The sequence below is a fragment of the Lampris incognitus genome, chromosome 2, assembly GCF_029633865.1.
Source record: "Lampris incognitus isolate fLamInc1 chromosome 2, fLamInc1.hap2, whole genome shotgun sequence".
Lineage (NCBI taxonomy): Eukaryota > Metazoa > Chordata > Actinopteri > Lampriformes > Lampridae > Lampris > Lampris incognitus.
Genome location: NC_079212.1, coordinates 138218553 through 138240287, shown reverse-complemented (window position 1 = coordinate 138240287; position 21735 = coordinate 138218553). Strand labels below are relative to the sequence as shown.

Sequence of the window (21735 nt, the reverse complement as noted above, 5' to 3'; positions counted from 1 at the left end):
GCCACATGATGTATTTAGATCCTGGATGACGATTGTTATCCTGGTGGTTTGGGCGGGAGCAATACTCCCAAATGTCATAAGCTATGGCCAACATGGATTAAATCAAAACACACAGGCACACGAGTTCAAACAGGTGAGCTGGACGCCCTTTATCTGAATATAACACCCAATCTAATTTCAATTTGCACTGACAATTTTCCCCCTCTTTTTCATAAATGACAAACTAGGACAAAAGTTAGAAGGAAAAAAAAGACAAAAAAAAAACATGCCTCTTATGTGCCGAGTTGTGTGTCCCACCACGATTCCTATGCAATTTAAATGAAAGATAACAACACGGAGCGGGGCGTTAAAGTAAGTCAGTGTCCTCTTCGATTTGAACACTTAGTATTCTCAACTCAAACTTGAGGCAGTATGTTAACAGTTTAGTTACTTGGTAAGGGCTGAATAAAGTATCCCTGATTAGATGAGATGAGGTCAGAGGTCCCTCCCAGTTTTTTTTTAATTTTTTTAATTTTTTTTTTTACATTGTACATGATGACCTTCTACCGATACTGTAGAGATGACCAGTCCTCTCGGTGGAGGCGGCCATTTTGTACACGTTAGCGCTACGCACCCTCAGTGCTGTCCCTCTAAATACAAAGTAGTACATGAAATAAAAACTGACCCATAGGGACGTGATGAAGAACGGAAAGAAAAAAAACTTTTTTTTTTTTGGACAGTTCAACCTCGAAGCTGTGTAGTGTCACACTCAAGAGACGTTTTCGGTATTTTACGCTGAATCAGTCATCAGCACATCTTCTTTAGAAGCTTGTAAAAGAAACAATCTGTACATAAAAGAAAGAATAAAACCTTAAAAATCCTCAACAAAATTGAATTTCTTTGACAATGAACAAACTTTGAAAATTGCCCGTTATTCTCTAGTCATCAAACCCACCTCTAAGTTGTATAGAAGAGCAAAAATATATATGTACATGAGAATTAAAGAGCTCTTTAAAAAGGAAGTTCTGTGCCATTTGAGAACATTATGCAGGACTTAAAAGCGAGCACAGAACTAACATATCATGCTGTTTTACAGTCTCCGGCAGCAGTTTTAACTGAACACACACACACACATACCCACACACACACACACACACACACACACACACACACACACACACACACATACACACACACAAAAAGGCGGTCTGATCAAAAAGATGATCATTTAAAAAAACAAAAACAAAAAAACATGTGAACAAGACAGGAAATGGCCCCTTAAAAAGGTGGGAGGAGACTTCCTTGTGTGAATTAAAGGGAGGGGACTGCAATACGTTGGATTCTTCATATGTCACTTTGCTTCACATAATTACAAGATAGTGCTGCAGTCATCGTGAGCCATTAAAAACAGAACTTGGCATAGTTGGCAGGAATGGCTGTGAGAAAGAGGAGGAAGAGGAGGAGGAGGAAGAGGGATTCGTTGAGCCTCGGGAAGGAGGTGGAAGCGTTGATGGTCACTGAATAATATCCTGACTATAAGGTTGACAATGCAGAGGATATGAGCCGGGGGGTAGGGTATGTTGTGTGTGTATGTGTGCGGCTGTGTGTGTACATGTTTTGTGCGTGTGTGTGTGTGTGAAACTCTAGATTGAGAGTACCAGTAGAGTGACAACTATTCCCACCTTGTGGTGAACACAGCTGAAGTGGTAAGGTCAGAGGAGGTAATTTACAACTGGAACACTAAAAGGAGGTTGCTGTGATGTTAAAAAAAACAACAAATGAGCAAAATGAGACAGTGATCAGTTGGAGGACTCCTGACAATTGGGGGGGGGGTGTAATGGGGGGGGGGGTCGGCTTCCCTCCCCGTCCCTAGGAAGAGCTGGGAAAGATCTCGGCCTCGGTCTCGCTCTCATCGCCCGTCTCCTCAATTGGGGTGATGCGAGCCTCCTCCTCAGAAAGGGGTAAAAACTCAGGGTGGGCCATGAAGCTGTGGATGGAGCTGCGGGATTCTGGGTTCTCTAGCCCCTCATAAAGGGAACTTCGGAACGCATTCACCACCTTAATCTGAAAAGGCAAAAGAGAGTGGAGAAAAATGTGAATGAGATGCATAATACCACTGGTACAAGTTCCATCCATCCATCCATAAACTATCCAAACCGCTCATCCTGCTCTCAGGGTCACGGGGTTGCTGGAGCCTATCCCAGCAGTCACTGGGCGGCAGGCGGGGAGACACCCTGGACAGGCCGCCGGACCATCACAGGGTCCACACATTCACACCTAGGGACAATTTAGTACAGCCGATTCACCTGACCTACGTGTCTTTGGACTGTGGGAGGAAACCCACACAGGCACGGGGAGAACATGCAAACTACACAAAGCGGATGACCTGGGACGACCCCCAAGGTTGGACTACCCCGGGGCTCGAACCCAGGACCTTCTTGATGTGAGGTGACCGCAAGAAGGTACTGGGTTCAAGCCCCAGGGTAGTTGACTAAGTGGTATAAATACTAAATGGTACTAATGGTACAATTTCCATTTTCAGTCATTTGTATTGATGTACTGGGCAGGCAGGCACTAATGGGATGAACAGTGGAGGTGCATCTGGCTCTGGTAATGGAGATTAAGAGGGGACGCAATAATTTCGGAAAATCAAAAAAGAAAATTAAAGAACAAAATGCTGCTGTGAGGTAGAACGAAGCTCTTTCCAAAACGAAATCACACATCAACACAAAGTATACAGGGCACAGCTTGTTTGGACGGCAAATAAGACACAAAAACATTGCAAAATGTAAACAGAATGTACACATAAAAAAAATGCACACATCACATGGAGACCATAAGAACACTGCCATGTCATAAAACATCCAAAACAAATAAAATAAACAAAACATCAACCGAAGGAGTCGCAAAAAGTTTGAGGAAATGGACAGGGTTCAGGGTAGTGATGAAATCACACAGGCACGACACGAGTCCACACGTAAAGCACACGGCACAATACCCAAGACACGTCCACAGGCAAACATATCGACCCAGGATACTGCCAAGGGCAGGAGGGTTGCAGTCATTTAGTGTGCACAGAGGCTTGCTATAGTGACAACTAGCTGGCGCCACATGGATTGTACGCACAGTCTGAATGGGACCGGTTTGCGGATTGTGTGCTTCAGAAGTGGAGTGAACTTAAGTCTGACTGCGAGTTCCATTTGTCAGTCAAATATCCTCCATCAGCTTTGCCTCGAACCGACACGTTTCTTTTTTGTGACACCAAAACTCGTTAGGTAATTACTGAGTATTTACCTAGTAAATATGGTAAATATAGTATATTGTTGGGTAATTGTCACTGTAAATTAGTAGGTAAATACAGAGAAACTACAGCTGAAATACTAAGAAAAAACCTTCACTATTTTTCCCCCCCAACTGTATGTATAAACCAGCCAGACAGGTTGGATTTTGGAGGCTGAAAAGAAACAAGACATGCTGATGTTCTTGCATTTGGGGTATCCACCCATCTATTATCCAAGCCACTTATCCCAGTTCAGGTTGCGGGGGTGCTGGGGCCTATCCCAGCAGTCATTGGGCGGCAGGTGGGGAGACACCCTGGACAGGCCGCCAGTCCATCACAGGACCCACACATTCACACCTAGGGACAATTTAGTACGGCTGATTCACCTAACCTACATGTCTTTGGCCTGTGGGAGGAAACCGGAGCACCCGGAAGAAACCCACACAGACACGGGGAGAACATGCAAACTCCACACAGAGGACGACCCCCAAGGTTGGACTACCCCGGGGCTCAAACCCAGGACCTTCTTGCTGTGAGGTGACCGTGCTAACCACTGCGCCAGCGTGGCACCCCATTTGGGGTATATCCGATATTATTGAGTAAACACTGTCTAAGGCTAACAACTACTCCTTGATTAGAGATAACACTGTTTGCAAAAAGATGAGGCGGGACCAAGTCACCTTTACTCGAATCACAAACTACGGGGTCCAGATAAAAAGCAAGTGGCAAATCAGAGTAAAGCAAACAAAGTTAGCTCAGGTTTCACCGTGAATCAAGTCAAATTCCAGCTGAGACCGACTCTGTTCAAATCAAGTCCCAATCTGCTCGGATGTCAGTGGATTTGGGTTAAGTGCCATGATAATTTTGTTCTTGCTACTTAAGTCGTGTATATGCTGACACGCAAACGTACTTACTTTCCACTCTCTGTCCATGAAGACCGTCTTTCCAATACAATCTGAGATGACTAATCTGTAGGATCTGGTTCTAGTCAGGCTGATCCATGTACCACCATAACGCAAACATTATAAATATCAGCCCTATATTACTCCACTGGACAGTAAGAGGAAACAAAGGACAAACGGTACCCCCAGATGAAGGGAGAGTCAGGCCAAAAGAATGAACTAGGAACAGCGAAAAACTGAGCATGTGCGCACATGCACACACACTTGTAACCGTGTTTTTGAAAGTGCTATATAAATACAATTTTACTTACACACACACCTTCATATCAACACATATACATATAATTAGCCACGCGAGAGATGAGCGACAACAGTAAATGATGAAAGTGATGCATGGTTTGTTATTTGAATTAGAAAAAAACAAACATGCTATTGGCTGGTAAAGCCTGTGAGAGTTTCTAGCCAGAGCTATACCACCCTTCACATGAGATAGCCAATTACATTATATTCTCCCCAAGTTGCTGTCATTAGAAAGTGGCCTAGATAACGCAGGACCATTTCTTTTCCAGTGTCTTGAATTTTGTGGATTAGTATAGTTTTTTTCATATATATATATACACTCCCTGGCCACTTTATTAGGTACACCTTGCTAGTACCGGGTTGGACCCCCTTTTGCCTTCAGAACTGCCTTAATCCTTCGTGGCATAGATTCAACAAGGTACTGGAAACATTCCTCAGAGAGTTTGGTCCATATTGACATGATAGCATCACGCAGTTGCTGCAGATTTGTCGGCTGCACATCCATGATGCGAATCTCCCGGTCCACCACATCCCAAAGGTGCTCTATTGGATTGAGATCTGGTGACTGTGGAGGCCATTTGAGTACAGTGAACTCATTGTCATGTTCAAGAAACCAGTCTGAGATGATTCGAGCTTTATGACATGGCGCGTTATCCTGCTGGAAGTAGCCATCAGAAGATGGGAACACTGTGGTCATAAAGGGATGGACATGGTCAGCAACAATACTCAGGTAGGTTGTGGCGTTGACACGATGCTCAATTGGTACTAAGGGGCCCAAAATGTGCCAAGAAAATATCCCCCACACCATTACACCACCAGCCTGAACCATTGATACAAGGCAGGATGGATCCATGCTTTCATGTTGTTGATGCCAAATTCTGACCCTACCATCCAAATGTCGCAGCAGAAATGGAGACTCATCAGACCAGGCAACGTTTTTCCAATCTTCTATTGTCCAATTTTGGTGAGCCTGTGCGAATTGTAGCCTCAGTTTCCTGTTCTTAGCTGACAGGAGTGGCACCCGGTGTGGTCTTCTGCTGCTGTAGCCCATCTGCCTCAAGGTTCGACCTGTTGTGCGTTCAGAGATGCTCTTCTGCATACCTCGGTTGTAATGAGTGGTTATTTGAGTTACTGTTGCCTTTCTATCAGCTCGAACCAGTCTGGCCATTCTCCTCTGACCTCGGGCATCAACAAGGCATTTTCGCCCACAGAACTGCCGCTCACTGGATATTTTCTCTTTTTCGGACCATTCTCTGTAAACCCTAGAGATGGTTGTGTGTGAAAATCCCAGTAGATCAGCAGTTTCTGAAATACTCAGACCAGCCCGTCTGGCACCAACAACCATGCCACGTTCAAAGTCACTTAAATCACCTTTCTTCCCCATTCTGATGCTCGGTTTGAACTGCAGCAGATCGTCTTGACCATGTCTACATGCCTAAATGCATTGAGTTGCTGCCATGTGATTGGCTGATTAGAAATTTGCGCTAATGAGCAGTTGGACAGGTGTGCCTAATAAAGTGGCCGGTGAGTGTATATACACACACACACACATTTTTGCCATTTCATCGTGACCTTTCCTTGGAAGTCAGCAAGCCACACTGAGGACAATACGTGCACTTTGAAACACTGAGATCCCGGCATTGTGTCGAGGAATAAAGCTTTGGAAGACACAAAGAGCTGGCCAGGTAGAAAAGGAAAGTAATGTTGGATGACTTAAGCAAGGACAACTGACGACAAGCGAGAGGGGGTGAGAGAGGGCAAGAACACACCGACTGTATGAAAGAGCGGACAATATGACACCATTCACTCTCAGTGCAGTTATGATGCCAAAACATCGCCATTTTGCTCGCTGTCATCTTAATGTTGCGCAGTAAATGAAAAATTAAAACAGAGCCTGTGCAGTAGAGATGGGAGGTGGAGTGTTGGGTCCCATATGTCTGCCTCAAACCCACCCCTCAGGCACACACCCCCTCATGTTGCACCGAGCAACATCAAATAACTTCTATGAAATACAATTACCCATCCATCCATCCATTATCCAAACCGCTTATCCTGCTCTCAGGGTAGCGGGGATGCTGGAGCCTATCCCAGCAGTCATTGGCCGGCAGGCGGGGAGACACCCTGGACAGGCCGCCAGGCCATTACAGGGCTGACACACATTCACACCATGGGACAATTTTTCTAGTATGGCCGAGTCACCTGACCTACATGTCTTTGGACTGTGGGAGGAAACCGGAGCACCCGGAGGAAACCCATGCAGACACAGGGAGAACATGCAAACTCTACACAGAGGACGACTCGGGACGACCCCCAATGTTGGACTACCCCGCGGCTCGAACCCAGGACCCTCTTGCTGTGAGGCAACCATGCTAACCACTGCACCACCGAGATACAATTATCAAAAAGATAAATAATGGGACAGATGATAACATGAGGAATTAGATGAAATGAAAAAAAAAACCACGTGAGGGAGAAAATGATTCTACGCATTTTGATTTTATTTGTTCGGCCCAAGCTCCTTTCACTTGCATAAGTGTGAGCGAGGTTAAAAGTTGTAATGGAAACAGCCACTTGAGAGCGATGGCGATATTTTGGCTTCACTTTTCAGCGCACCCATGTTGTCCACTTCTTATACAGTCAATGGCAAGAAATGGCAGAAATTGTGAAAATGAGTTCAAGCGAGGGAGATGAAGCAACAGCCAAGAGGAGTGAAAAGTGCTGGGCACAAATTTTAAAAGTGATGCAGGGTGAGAGACGTGAGAACTATGCAGCATTTAGAGGGAAATTTCGCTGCCGTTATTCTTGATGTTATGTCATTCTTGTTTGTTACCTGACTTTATAGGAGCAACAAATTTTTGAATATACCCAATACTGGTTGAGAAAATGTAATTTTACTGCTTATAGTCAAGATTTGCCCATTCGTACAATACAGAGAATTAATTAATTGTGAAAGCTGATGTCTGAGATTAAACCCTCTTCCTCGTCCTGTTGCTCCATTTCACATTACTCCTTTTCAGTTTTCCACAGCTCCTCCGAGTTGTCAGTAGATTCTGCCAAAATAACGTTAAACCTGACATGCGGAAGTTTTGTATCCCCCTTCTGGCAGCGAGAGTAATTATTTCTCTTCTTTCACCGTTCTCCAACGAGGAAAAGCTACACCAAATGGATATTAGCATTTTTCCTCGCCATCGATCGCTTCCTTTTTTGACTTCAATCCTTCCTCTGAACGCCGAGTTTATTTTTTCTCCGAAGAATCAGAAACTTTTCTTGGACGCTTCTTAGGTTTTCCCAACATAGCTTTCAAGCCCAGAAGCTTTCTGGCAGAAAGCCCTGAAGGCAAGCCAATCAGAGGCATGCGAACGTTTTCGTCACACACAGTTCAAATTGCTGACTGACGTAAAACGCATCACAACACATCACTTCCGGTGCGCCAGCACGGGAATCCAGCATGGGAATGTCACCCCAGACACCAGATTTAAAACTCACGATATATTGGGAAATACGGAGAGAATCATCTGGCGGTGATAGGCTTAATCATCATTGTTTGGCATGGGCTTGAATGTCACTGACATTCATTTATGTGTAAAAGTCCAGGATTCTAGCTTTAAATATTTCCTATCTTGGCCAGCCATTTTTGCTTTTTGGATTTTAATTTTTTGAAATTACTACAATCTAAATGAATGAGTCTGTAGATGAATTTGTATCATTATCAACTCTTCCTGGCTGAACCTCGACTCCTGCCTGCTGCGACTCGTTTCCTATTCTTGTAGGCATGAATGAGCACCAGGAAAAGAAAGGGCATGCATTTCTCATCCTAAAATCCCTGTCGATGACATCAAAAGCGGGTAAATTTTCAACCCACCGACAGCATTCCCCAGTGACATAGGGTGAGTAGACAGAAATGGTACTGTCAAACCGTAAGCATTACTGAGGACCGATGTATGGAGATAAAGCTAAAAAAAATGACGAAGTTTCCCTTATGACAGATGGAACACAAAGCAAGGAGAAGAAAATGGGTGGGTTAAAACCTATTTTGTCATGATGAAGACAGTAAAGATGATGGACAAAAGAAAAAAAATGGGAGGGGAAATGGCGGCTGAGAGTTTGCCAATGAGGAGGGGTGAATCAGCCAAGTGTTCAGTCATGCTGAGCTTAGCACTCCCATGAGACAATGCAGTGGGGAACAGAAAGCCAAGCTAAAGCTCTGTGGTTGGTAGCCTCCAGTTAGGCACTCACTGCCTGCAGTGGAAGAAGAAGCAGCAGCTGCCGCAGCAGGAATGGGCGGAGCCCCAGCAGAGTTGGTGAGTGAGGAGGCAGGGCTTAGTCCTACATGGGTGGGGCTAGAGACAGTTTTAGCTGCAGCGGCATCGTTGTGTTGGCTGGCGACTGAGGGCTGACGGCGCAAGGCCCCAGGCACTGCAGCCTGGCCCGTCTGGAAGGTATACACCACATCCATCTGAAGGAAGATAAAGCCAAAGGACAGTTAGATAGCAGAGAAAAAAGGAGAGAGGACGAAGAAAAAAAAAGATGGACCAATGGAGAATAAGCAAGAGAAATTAGGGCAATAGGGGTGGAGAAGAGGCAGTTTAAGATGATAGAATAGCTTATTGTGAAAAGTAAGGAGAGAAAAGCAAGTTGAACAAAAAGGAGAGGGATGGAGAGAGGGAAAATTTGGGTAGGAGAAAAGATGGGATGCATGGGAATAAAAGATGGAAAGGTGGAGTGCAAGGGAGAGTAGAGGGGAAAAGGATCTGGAAGGGAAAGAAGAAGACAGACCAAGAGAAACTGATAGAATCAGAGGATAGATGAGGGAAAGACTGCAGACCATTATTAAAGACTAAACTAGAGGAATAGGGAAATCACAAAACCAGAGAGGGAGGAGGCGAAAGTGTTAATTGGGATGCTTGAAGATTCGTAAATGTAGTCCTTGAACCAATTATTTCCCCCATTGTGTTTGACCAACCAGGCATGCATGCACTAATACGGATATAAAAATGACTGCACTGCCCATATGGATTAGAGAAACAAAAGGAAAACAAGAGGGGACAGAGAGGGAAGGGGGAGGAGAGAGAGAGAGGATAGAAAATAGCTATCAGCCTTTTGCTGAATACCCCTCTATCCCCTCATCCTCCCTTCCTCCCATTCAAGGAGGGCAAGACAGAGGCAGACTGACATTACAACAAAGAGAGAAGAAGTCAGCAAGAGGAGAGAGAGAAAGCCTCCTCGTCTTTTAATGTTTCCCAATGGGGAATTGGGGCAACAAATGAGGGCCAAGAGGCAAAAAGAAGAGAAGGCGTTTGATGTCGGTGTTGAAGGAAGTCATGGCATTGCTCAGTCAATCCGTACAACAGTAAACCCCGCACTTGGCAAACACTTGGCCATTTACAGTACAGTTTTATGACCCTGTAACTGAAAAACTCTTCAACATTACCAAAATAAGCTTATTTACAGCTACTATCTACACAACAAACAGGATCTAAAGTGCTATCTAAAACCACCATCACAAGATCAAACGGACAATACACTGAATTAGCTAGCAAAAACCAAATGCTAATGTACAAAAATTACAAAAAGGAGAAAAATGTTATAATTTCCAAGTGAACAACAAAGAAAAGAGAAAAAAATTATTGGCATGTATAAATTTACTGAACAACTCTTACTTTAGTAGAGAGTGGCTAAGTAAGGATTAGTGTTTGGCATTTTCAGAGATAATGGGAGGACATTTGCTATTCATTGATAGTAAAAGATCAGTGGGGCAAAGAAAAAAATCATTACTTCAGAGAAGGCGAAGAAATATCAGCACCCAAACTGCAATAGGAAAGCCAAATACAGGCAGCCAAGTGTACAGGTTAATAGACAGGCAATGGAGACAGCGACGGAGGACATCATATCGGGAGCGTGACAGAAAGAGGCTAAGGCTCTGGTCCCCTGCTGTGAAAGCCAAAGCAGAAACTCTACAGAAAAAGAAAAGAGGATGTCAACATTTGAGGAAGGATTAAAAGAAAGTTAGTCGATCACCGTCGGGATGCTTCTTTGACTCCCTATGTAAATTATACCCCCCCTTCAAACCAGACCGAGATCCTGGGTTATTATGGGGATTGCCTGTTGTGTGGAAAGGGACTGCGGTCAGAAATTCTAGACATTTTCAGTGTTTTCCTAGAATTGTGTCAATTTAGAAAGGTCTCACAAAATCCCAGGTTTTTGCATTTTTGACATGTTGTGTTTGACCCATAACTTTAAGAAGGCTACACCAATGAAAACACATCTGCTCTCCATCTGGAAGGTCAAGACAATAGCTTCGAATTTTCACCGCCAAGTATATTTCCCTATTCTGCTGTACTGTAGATGCAGCGAGGAGCTGATTTAATAACAGCCAGAATGCAACTGAATTTAGTGCAAACACTGGCAATGTATTAAAAAGCATCACATGAGAATAATGTAAGTCTACCAGCTATTTTTCAAGCATAGTGTAAACAAGGAGGTGACGCTGCAGAGGTGATCATGGGACAGGATGGCGACAAAGGTTGCTAAAATGCCGCGATTTGCCGGGCATATCTCAAAGGGGCTTGCCAGGAAAAAGCTGAAATGTACTTGGGGGACAAATAGGGGGCCTTAGAAGCACGCCTAGGATTTAAAACCCAGTAAAAATCCTAGAATTTGGGTGTTAAAACAGCTTTAGAAGATTATGTAAACTAAAAAACAACCAACGACGGCACACTAGAACTAAACACATTCTTCAGCTGTGCTATGCCAACTGTGATTTATACGTGATTGCGCTATTCACCCCATATTAAGTAGGTGTTAGCATCAAGGCAAATACCACCAATATGGAGATAATGGTAGTTCAACTAGACAGGCCAACACTTACTCAGTGCTAGCTCAGTCCTGTAGGAGGAAGATAAAAATCAAGCCAACATAAACAAAACAAAAAAATCCCTCAGTACTCTAGCTACAATAAAAGTACACACACACTTGCCAAGATAAATGCACACACACTCATGTGCATGCCAAGCAGCCCAAAAACTGTGAAATGAGCCATTGGAAAATGGGATTGCTTTGAGATAAGAGTACACAGAGAGATGTTCCTTGATGGGACACCAGTACTGCTACCCCCAACATTGTCCATGTAAAACACCCTTGAAGACATTATTGAAAATATAGAGTTTAACCTTTATTCAGCGCAGTTATTTTTTCTTTTTCAATTGTGAGTGCCAGCTTCTGTGGCTTGCACTGGTCTTATTTAGACTATCTCTGCACATGGTTAGTGTTAAAGCATTTAAAATCACTACTTATACAGGTTAACTAACGAAGAACTCTAATAACATAATCTTTCTGTTATCATCTTTGATAACCACCTCAACTTCGACCAACATATTTACTGTTGTCCAATCATGTTTTCTCCAACTAAGAACATTTTCAAAAATCTGCCCATTTTTATCTGCCAGGAACTTAGAAACAGTTAGATTCCTGCAATGCACTCTTCTCGTGCCTTACACAACAAAACCTCAAAAAACTTCAGCTGATTCAAAACACCACAGCCAGACTCATAACCAGGTCCAACAGGAGAGACTACGCCACATCGGTTTTAAAATCATTTCATTGGCCCCCAGCCCGTTTTAGAGTGGATTTTAAAATGTTAATGATCACTTTTAAGGCTCATAGAGGGTTCACTTCAGAATATATAGCTGACCTCCTGACCTCCTGCGAGCCTGAATACAACCTGAGATCCTCTGGTAGGTCATTCCTGGCCATGCCTTGGTCAAGGTTACCGGGCCTTTCTGCTGTGGAATGACCTGCGGGAGGCGATCAGGGAAGCGAACACATTGTCTTCTTTTATCTTTATCATCTTTTTTATTATTCTGTGGCTGTCCATTTTTGTGACTTTGAATCGTGTCATTTTCTTCCCGTGCATGCAAATCATGGGAAGAAACCATTAGTGTGGGAAGGGGGGCTGCAGCTCCCCCTAGTGGTGGGTGCAGCCCCCCAGTAGTGGCAGGTGGCTGTGTAACATCTTAGACCCAACAGTATGCCTAACTTTTCCTAACGTACAAATGCAAAAACACCCAAAACATACCTTTATTTTGTGGGCTAGGGTTGCGTGGAATGTACATTTTTAATAATAAAGTGAATAAACACACGCACCTTACAAACAAAACAATGACGTCACACTGTAGCGACCGAGGGAGGCGGTTGCTGTGACTGTCGGTGGGTCTGCGCTGGGGGAGCGCAATGGCTGATGGGACTGTTATAGGTAGATTTCAAATTGTGGTGTTGATGTTGTGATTATTTTTGTGTTGTTGTTTTGGGGGTTCGACTCAGACTAAGTAGGAGACCGTTTACTGACTAACTGACTGTGACTCACAGCCGTTACGAAAGGGAGTGTCTCTAAAAAAGATTCTTGGGGCATCCAGGTAGCATGACCGTGACTGGGACTGATGTCACCCTTTGGGACATGGGGGGGGGGGTACTCGTTATGTTGTTGTCAGTTCTGGTCCGTTCTGGCTGGTGTGAATAAAAGAGCACCCCCGGGGTAGTGCGGTGTATGGGGCACGGGAGTTATGATTAAAAAGAGGTCTCTGCCTCTCGACTCATTCTTCCACGCTGGCTCGCCACAACACTTGTCGTTTTAGTTAGCAGCCCACCTACTTAAAACATCCTCCCACGTGCCCGAGTATAATTTAAAATCTACGGTCAAACAGGAGAAAAAAAATCTTAATCTAAATCTGGGAATCCGGTGCTTGAGCGAGTACAAGCACACAAAACTAAGAAGGGGACTTGGGAAGTGATGCAATACATATACAATTCCAATTCAGAGGAAGTAATGCAGCGGCCCCACTCCTTAGTGCAAACCCACATTCCTCATTACATGCTAGCATGGTGTGCCACCGCCCACATTGTCTGGCAAGACGGTATATTGCAGTGCAGCGGCACTTGCACTTCTCACAGGTTCACCTCTGGGATGCCTGCCAAAGCCTGAGGAAAATAAAACTAGAGGGGGGTGGGTCGAGGCAGTCTGGAGCTCCTCATAAACAGCACCTAAGGCAAAGAAATGAGGCATCAAGTGTGAAGTGGTAACAAATTATTGTGAAGTTTCAGTGTGACAGAGGCATTAACATTTCAGTTCGTCGGCGCCATGCCATTTCTTGCTGAAAAGGAAATATGAGTGCTGAGCACGAGGCCAGGACGTCCTTGAAAAAAATGGCAAGCATGTGTGGATTTAGGATTCTTCCTTTGAAAACACTGAAGAGTTAGAATGGGAGAGCTAAGTAGCATTTTGTTTTTTTGTTTTTTGGTGCAAGTCATGGCGGTAAATCACGTGGCGATATCAAAACCCTGCACAGCCTGAAAGGGGAAGTTAACCGATTTTACACATCAGATCAGTTAACTCCAGTTGTGGAGCAATTACATAGCACGTTGTGGCGGAGTGGGTTGCAGACCAGCTGCCCCAAGTTAGCCTTAACAGCTCGGGGCAAATTAAATTGGGTGTGCACCCAGATGAAGACGCGCCAGAGACCGGGAGGGAGCGAGCCACAGAGACACGGACCTAAAGAGAACACTACAGGGGAAGAGGAGGGAGGAAATTGGTAAAGGGGTAATGCAAATACACAGTTTCAGCTCGTCTCCACCCCAATACATCTCTAAAGCCTGCGGCACGAAGATGCACTTCTGGCTCGACAGTTGGTAATATCTTTTCATTTTCTGCCCACAGACTGCTGCAAAAACCCTCCAAAAACGTCAAGTGTCATTTTCAAAATAATAATAAAAAAAAAAGATGCACAGATTTCAATTTGTCATACTCCTTCCACAATAAAGATCGTATCACACTCGAACAGTACAGTTGTACCTGAGTCTGGATACGGTTGAGGCCACGGAACCAGAGGATCTGCCCTCTCCTCAGCTCCATCTCCGCATGGTCAATTTCATCCGCCCCCTCTGTCAGCTCCTCTTCGGGGATCTCCTCTTTGGTGATGCCATGGCCTGCTTCCTTTAGGAACTTGAGGTGCTGGGTGGGTATGGCTGAGATCAACTGGTACACACGCACACACACACACACACACACACACACACACACACACACACACACACACACACACACGCACACACGCACGCACACACACACACACACACACACGCAAATTGAGTGAACCACCTTCTATTAGATGGGAATGAGCGCTGCCACTTTGTGTTTACCTACAAATACTTAATTCCTCTCATTAACACATCCAAAATGTTTCTTCTTTGCGTCATGAGGGAGACGATGTGTAACAGCTATTTTTTAATGCTGTGAGATGATTTTCAACGCTCCTCCCTCCACTGCCACAGATTTATAATGATTCAAGTGCCCAAACGCCATGCTGAGGTGCCTCATACTGTCAGTGAGTTTCTACCCCACCTTTTTGATAGATCCCAAACCAAAGCATGACAATACTTGTGTATTCTGAAATAACACAACTGTTAGTTGTTTCGTGCCGCAAAAAAAAACAAACAAACAATCTTATTAAAGATGTTATCTTGTTTTGGGTCTCGTATACTTATTTCAAGGTATTGAGTGTAGGTTTCTTCCTCGGTGGCAGATAGTTATTGACTGCTTCAAGAAAGTGAAAACTGTTTCATAACAGGACTTGTTTCCAGACATTCACTCTAAAAAAAATAAAGATTATCTCAAATCACGTTTTTTCGTGGCTCTTCATTTTCTGACATGATCGATTGTCCTCCATTTTGAAAGAACAAAAACAAATGTTTTTGAACTTCTCTAAGAGCATTGATCCGATATTCACTGGAGTTGGCAGGCGTCATCTGTAGACTGAGTGTCTTTACAATAAGTTATCAAAAGAAACTTGGTAGGGGTGTCACCAAGCCGGAGGTAACATGGCCAGGCCATCACGGGGCCGACACACATTCACACCTAGGGACAATTTAGAACAGCCTGAACTACCTACATGTCTTTGGACTGTGGGAGGAAACCGGAGCACCCGAGGGAAACCCACGCAGACACAGGGAGAACACGCAAACTCCACACAAAGGACGACCCGGGGTGACCCCCAAGGTTGGACTACCCCGGGGCTCGAACCCAGGACCTTCTTGCTGTGAAGCGACCACTGCGCCACCGTGCTTGTATAACCAATTGTAATGAAATGTGGAAAACATTTCCAGGTGTAGTCCAAATGATGTGCTGCAAAGTTTGGTCAGAATCTGCCAATGCTAGATAGCATTTGTATGTTTGGACCCCACTGATCTCCACTAGAGGCTACATTTCACGTTATTGTTGTATGTCATTGTTTTATCTGCTTCACTACTCTATGTCATTTGTACTTTATACTTTATCCCATTGCTTGTTTAGCACTTAACTTTACGTTTAGAAAACTGCTATAAAACTTTAGAGTCAAGCGAACAGACAAAAGGGTGGTTTCTAAATTAGTGTTGAAGCAATAAAGCACCCTGAAGGCCATAATGAACATCAGTGAAACCGTTTTCAGATGGCATCTCCTTTCCTGTTGTGGTGAGTCAACAAGAAATCCAGACTGTTAATTTGAGTTTTCCATTTTGGAAGAAGAAGAAAAAAAACACCCTCTGGCACTTCCTCAGCTGATCAGATGAGACACGCATCGACACTCGCAGTAGTTACGAAAGGGAGCGTCTCTAAAAAACATTCTTGAGGCGTCCGGGTAGCGTGGCCTACCAAACACGGGGTTCGCCAGTTCGAATCCCCATGTTACCTCCGGCTTGGTCGGGCGTCCCTGCAGACACAATTGGCCATGTCTGCGGGTGGGAAGCCAGATGTGGGTATGTGTCTTGGTCGCTGCACTAGCGCCTCCTCTGGTCGGTCGGGGCGCCTGTTCGGGGGGGGGGGGGGCTGGAGGGAATAGTGTGATCCTCCCACATGCTACATCCCCCCGGCGACTCCACATGTATCGGAGGAGGCATGTGGTTGTCTGCAGCCCTACTCAGATCAGCAGAGGGGGTGGAGCAGCGACTGGGACGGCCTCGGAAGAGCCGGGTAATTGGACAGACACAAATGGGGAAGAAAAAAAAAAGGGGGGGGGGATTTTGCTCTTTCTCTGTTACAATTCTTTCTCATTTTGACTGCCTCCCCTGCATCCCTTTTTTGCTTCTCTCATGCTCGTCTCTTGACATTTCCTCTCCAGGTCTCCCTCATTCTACGCCTCCTTGTTGAACCTATAGAGATGCGTCAAAGAGATATCGTTCAAGTCAGGGACGACTGCCTATTTAAGTTGCGTAAGTCTGTTTATATGCATTAACGCACAATGGGAGATAGAGAGTTGGTGTTCTGATCAGGATCCTTTGTGCGTTTTTATGCGCAGAGGGACTCGCATGCTGGGGTTCATCTCCCCTAAGGGTGCTGGGAGACAGGAGTTGCTTTGGTTTCACAAGCAGAATTCATTACAATGGCAGTTGTTGTGACAGTAAAGCCGCCGCCTGGATGCTTTGTTCGAGATGTTGTTCTAGTACATATCTAGCGTGTGTGCGCGTCTCTTACTTGTCCCCAGAGGAGCTCCCCAACGCCGATGAAGACACACCACAACCACTGGTCAATGGTCAAGGCGGTGCAGGAAAAAGGCTTTCCCCCAAATTGTACGATGACTATCTAGAGAGGGGAGAAAAAAAAACATGCAAAAATAAAAGCACGAAAAAAAGTTATTTTGTGTGTATGTGCGTGTCTGTGTGCAGAGTTGGGTCATGAGAGAACACCAATAACGGCATTACGTATTCAGGGGGGGAAAAAAGACATGATGATTTAGCCTACATTACGTTTCAAAACGCCAGTATTTAGATTACAGATATTTTATACATTTTGAGCATATTTCCCACCTAATCAGCATTGGCACTACGGACGGGACCGTGTTCATGGTTCGTTGGCGGGCAAACATGACTTCACGCAAAAATCGAAAACCGAATGGAAGGAAAATGTCTTAAAAAGGGCAGGCTTAGGCTGATCTCTGCAACTAAAAAAACAAAAAAACAAAACAAAAAAAAAACACATGGAAAGCATCTAATCCGCAGCAGTATTTGGCAGATGGTCAACACATATTAAGATAATGGCAGATGTAGCAGCCTTCAGATCGTGGAGATACCAGTAACCCTAAGGAATAATCAACAATCCATTCATTTTCCGAACCGCTTATCCTGCTCTCAGGGTCGCGGGGATGCTGGAGCCTATCCCAGCAGTCATTGGGCAGCAGGCGGGGAGACAACCTGGACAGGCCGCCAGACTATCACACAGGGCCGACATACACATTCATACCTAGGGACAATTTAGTACGGCCGATTCACCTCACCTACATGTCTCTGGACTGTGGGAGGAAACCGGAGCACCCAGAGGAAACCCATGCAGACACGGGGACAACATACAAACTCCACACAGAGGACGACCCGGGACGACCCCCAAGGTTGGACTACCCCGGAGCTCGAACCCAGGACCTTCTTGCTGTGAGGCGACCGTGCTAACCACTGTGACGCCCATAATCAACAATTTGATATGAATTATATTATTGATACAGCACAACTGTTTCACACATACTTTTTAAGGAGGTATTCGGGATAATTTCACTTTTTTCAAACACTGTGACTGAATATGTTACGTTTACATTTCGGACAGTGTATTCAGTATTCGGCCACTAAGTATTTTCCCAAAGTAATCTGCCCGACTCTGTGTGTGTATGTGTATGTGTGTGTGTGTGTGTGTGTGTGTGTGTCTGTGTGTGTATTGGTGGCTGGACATGGCCCAGCCTTTGTCAGTAAGCCTTATCTTACCTGCAGAGCAAATGTCCCCAGGACTACGCTGCAGAAGATGGGGTTTCGGTAGATTCCCTCGAAGACGTTCCTTTCCCCGTGGATCTTCCTGGCGTTAATCTCATTGAACAGCTGCATCATGACAAAGACGTTGAAGACAATGGTGTAGTGCTCGGAGGGCGGCGAATGCAAGGGTGTATTGCGACCGCTGTCGATATCAAAAAACTTCTCGCCTGTGAACGACAAGAGAGTTTTCTCATCAACACAGGGCAATTTTCCAACCCAAACCCCTGACATGCGTGACACAGTGAGAATGGGGCAACAGTTTATGGTCGGGAATAACAAGTGCCTGGATCTCTTCTGGGGAGACAAAAAACCAATTCTTTCTTACACATAAACCTCAAATCACTTGTTGTTCTCAATGATTGGTATAGCACTGGTTTTATGTTTTTCACTGATTTTCCATCTTCTCATCTGCCTCCAACGTCTGACCAAACTGGTTGGGGCCACCCACGTCATGTGGATGGGGGTATTCTCAGAACCATCACATGGGCCGAGCAAAGTGTGCAACCACACTGGGTCTCATGCCTCTAGAGCCTCATGCCTGGCCTGCAATCCTGCAGTTTTTTTTCTTTAACATACAATTTTTTATGACTGTTCTTGACCCAAGATGCTTCTAAAATTAAGTTCCTGTGTGTCAACTCCATTACGCACAGTCAAGGTCACATGAAAAAAATCTAGCAAACTATTCCGGTTTTTTCATTTTCGATACTGCGTCGTTACATAGTGCGTCCTCCATCTCGCTGCTCAGAGAGGAAGAAGAAGGGGAAACAATGTTGGTTGTACGAGAGCGCAGCGACCGATTTCGTAAACACGAGTCAGATGCTGAGAAAAGGAAAAAGAATAGAAGGATTTCACAAGTCACTGCAAGCGAGGATCGCTGGAAAAATTTGTCAACACTTCCAGAGATGTGGTGGCTGAGCAGGTGTCCAAAGCTAGCGGGTGCGTGTGACTGTGTGTAATGACCGGTCGGGAAAATTATCTAAAATCTGAATGAAATGTAAGCTATAGACCTGAAATATTGAATTGTAACATGCTGTCATACTGCAACATGCCAAAATAAAGTGACAACTGAGCTGACTTGATGATGTAAAGCCAACAGTTTTACAGTTTTTTTTGTTTTTCCTTTGAAAGACTAATAGCAAAAAGTCATAACTGAGACTATGCGCATGATGATGCTCAGGAATCAGGAACCTTTATTTGTGAAATATCGTTTCCCAGCCTACAGCAGTGCAACACAAAGACAAAAACATATCCAAAAACTACAAGAATTTCAAGAACACATATACTAACTAACACATAGTATCTACTACTACTACTTTCGGCTGCTCCCGTTTGGGGTCACCACAGCGGATCATCCGTTTCCATTTCTTCCTGTCCTCTGCATGTTCCTCTGTCACACCAGCCACCTGCATGTCCTCTCTCACCACATCCATAAACCTCCTCTTTGGCCTTCCTCTTTTCCTCTTCCCTGGCAGCTCCATATTCAGCATCCTTCTCCTAATATATCAAGCATCTCTCCTCCACACATGTCCAAACCATCTCAATCTTGCCTCTCTTGCTTTGTGCCCAAACCATCCAACTTGAGTGGTCAACTTGAGTGTCCCTCGTTCCTAATCCTGTCCTTCGTCACTCCCAGTGAAAATCTTAGCATCTTCAACTCTGCCACCTTCAGCTCCACCTCCTGTCTTTTCGTCAGGGCCACTGTCTCCCAACCATATAACATAGCTGGTCTCACAACCATCTTGTAAACCTTCCCTTTAACTCTTGCTGGTACCCTTCTGTCGCAAATCACTCCTGACACTCTTCTCCACCCATTCCACCCTGCCTGCACTCTCTTCTTCAACTCTCTCCTGCATAGTATCCAAACTAAAAAATAAAAAAAAATCACTGTCTAAGGGAACGAACGCCAACCAGGATGACTGTCAGAACTGCCAGTCTGCATGAGCTAGCAGTTAGCTTAGCCTGCCCCGCTTCCGCGTCCTGTCAGACTGCCCTCGGTGCTTCCCTCCTCGGGCGTAGCTCCAGGCAGGGGCTGTGGTCCTTGGTCCCACCAGATGCAGCAGACCAGGCTCCCCCAGCCGATCCAATGCCAGCTCTCCCAGCCAGACATCCTCGACACACCTCCCCGCACTCCACAAGACGACACCAAAAACACCACAGTCAACGCCTTGGTGTTATCGGAACTGCCAGTCTGCATCGGCTAGCAGTTAGCTTAGCCTGCCCCGCTTCCGCATCCTGTCTGCATTATTCTCCTTGTTAAAAACGTATTGCACTGAGATTATGCATGTAGTAGAACTAGAATAGCTACGTATGTGTGTGTGACTGTGATTTATGTGCAAGCATGTCAATGAACAGGGCCTCGCACTCACATTTTGGTGGATATACTCCCAAGAATTTAATTATTTAGAATAGGAGTGCATTTCTTGGCATTTACCTTGCTGGTTAACTAGTGATTTGCAAACCATATATCATTTCTCAAAAATACGGCCCACAATATAACAGAAGTCCTCACCATAGGAAACAAACATCCAAACCTATGGACTTGTTTTTAATGTGTACCATGTACTTGTCAAAAATGACTTATCTAACCATATTTCTCACCTCGGAGGACCAGTAACTGTGTTCGTAGCACCTTATTTACAGTTGGACTGGACACAAAGAACAGGCTCCGACTTCTGAATTGACTCCAAACCTCTGAAAACTGGGTATTTGTTCAGAAACGTGTTTCAAAGCTGCTTATCAAATCCTGAAATTTTAGTTTTAGTCGTATTCACAAAACAGGTGCGATATCACTAAAGAAAACACTGACAGAGCCAAAAATTGTTATGAACAAAAAGTATTGATAAAACGGAGAAAAAAAGTTGAAATAATGAGAGCTGATGGCTTGGTAAAACAGGACTTTTGACAGAACTACGGTGAGCAATTTAAAATAATGACTATGGACAGGCTTTCATAAAAACTGAGACGAGAGACACACATGAACCTGAAGCTGATGGACAACATGGCTGAAACATGTGGCCTTTTCAGCATCTTTAAGCCATGAAAACTGACCAGTCTCAGAGTATACATTTCCATTTTTGGAAGTTATTTCTGTATGGAACTGCAGCATAGATCAGGAACCTGTACAGACAGCACTATCCTCAACTGCTCAGGACATGATGAGCCAAGACAGGAGGAGGGCTGATTCTCCACAGTATTAACCTGACATGCTGCTCTCGTTGTACAACTCACCAGCAAAGAGGAGCGTGAAGATGATCACAAGCTGGTAGACACCATGTCCCAAGATGTTCTTCATCATGGTTCGGGATATTAGGGGCTTGTTACGGCCATAAGGTTTACGCAAGAGCAGAGATTCAGTCGGTGGCTCAGTGGCCAGGGCCAGGGATGCCAAGGTGTCCATGATCAGGTTGACCCACAGCATCTGTACTGCCTTCAAAGGAGAGTCCTGGAGGAAGGAAG

General features: G+C 44.8%; 1 protein-coding gene across 1 annotated transcript in view; it reads right to left on the bottom strand.

Moving 5' to 3' along the window:
• atp2b4 (ATPase plasma membrane Ca2+ transporting 4) overlaps positions 1-21735 on the bottom strand; it is a 130454-nt gene continuing 108719 nt past the window's right edge. The window contains exons 17-21 of the mRNA XM_056275335.1: positions 21508-21721; positions 18235-18446; positions 16961-17068; positions 14306-14488; positions 1-2043 (exon numbers count right to left, since the gene is read on the bottom strand). Coding sequence (XP_056131310.1) covers positions 1849-2043; positions 14306-14488; positions 16961-17068; positions 18235-18446; positions 21508-21721 — 912 coding nt within the window. The 3' untranslated portion in view covers positions 1-1848. The remainder of the gene's footprint in view (positions 2044-14305; positions 14489-16960; positions 17069-18234; positions 18447-21507; positions 21722-21735) is intronic.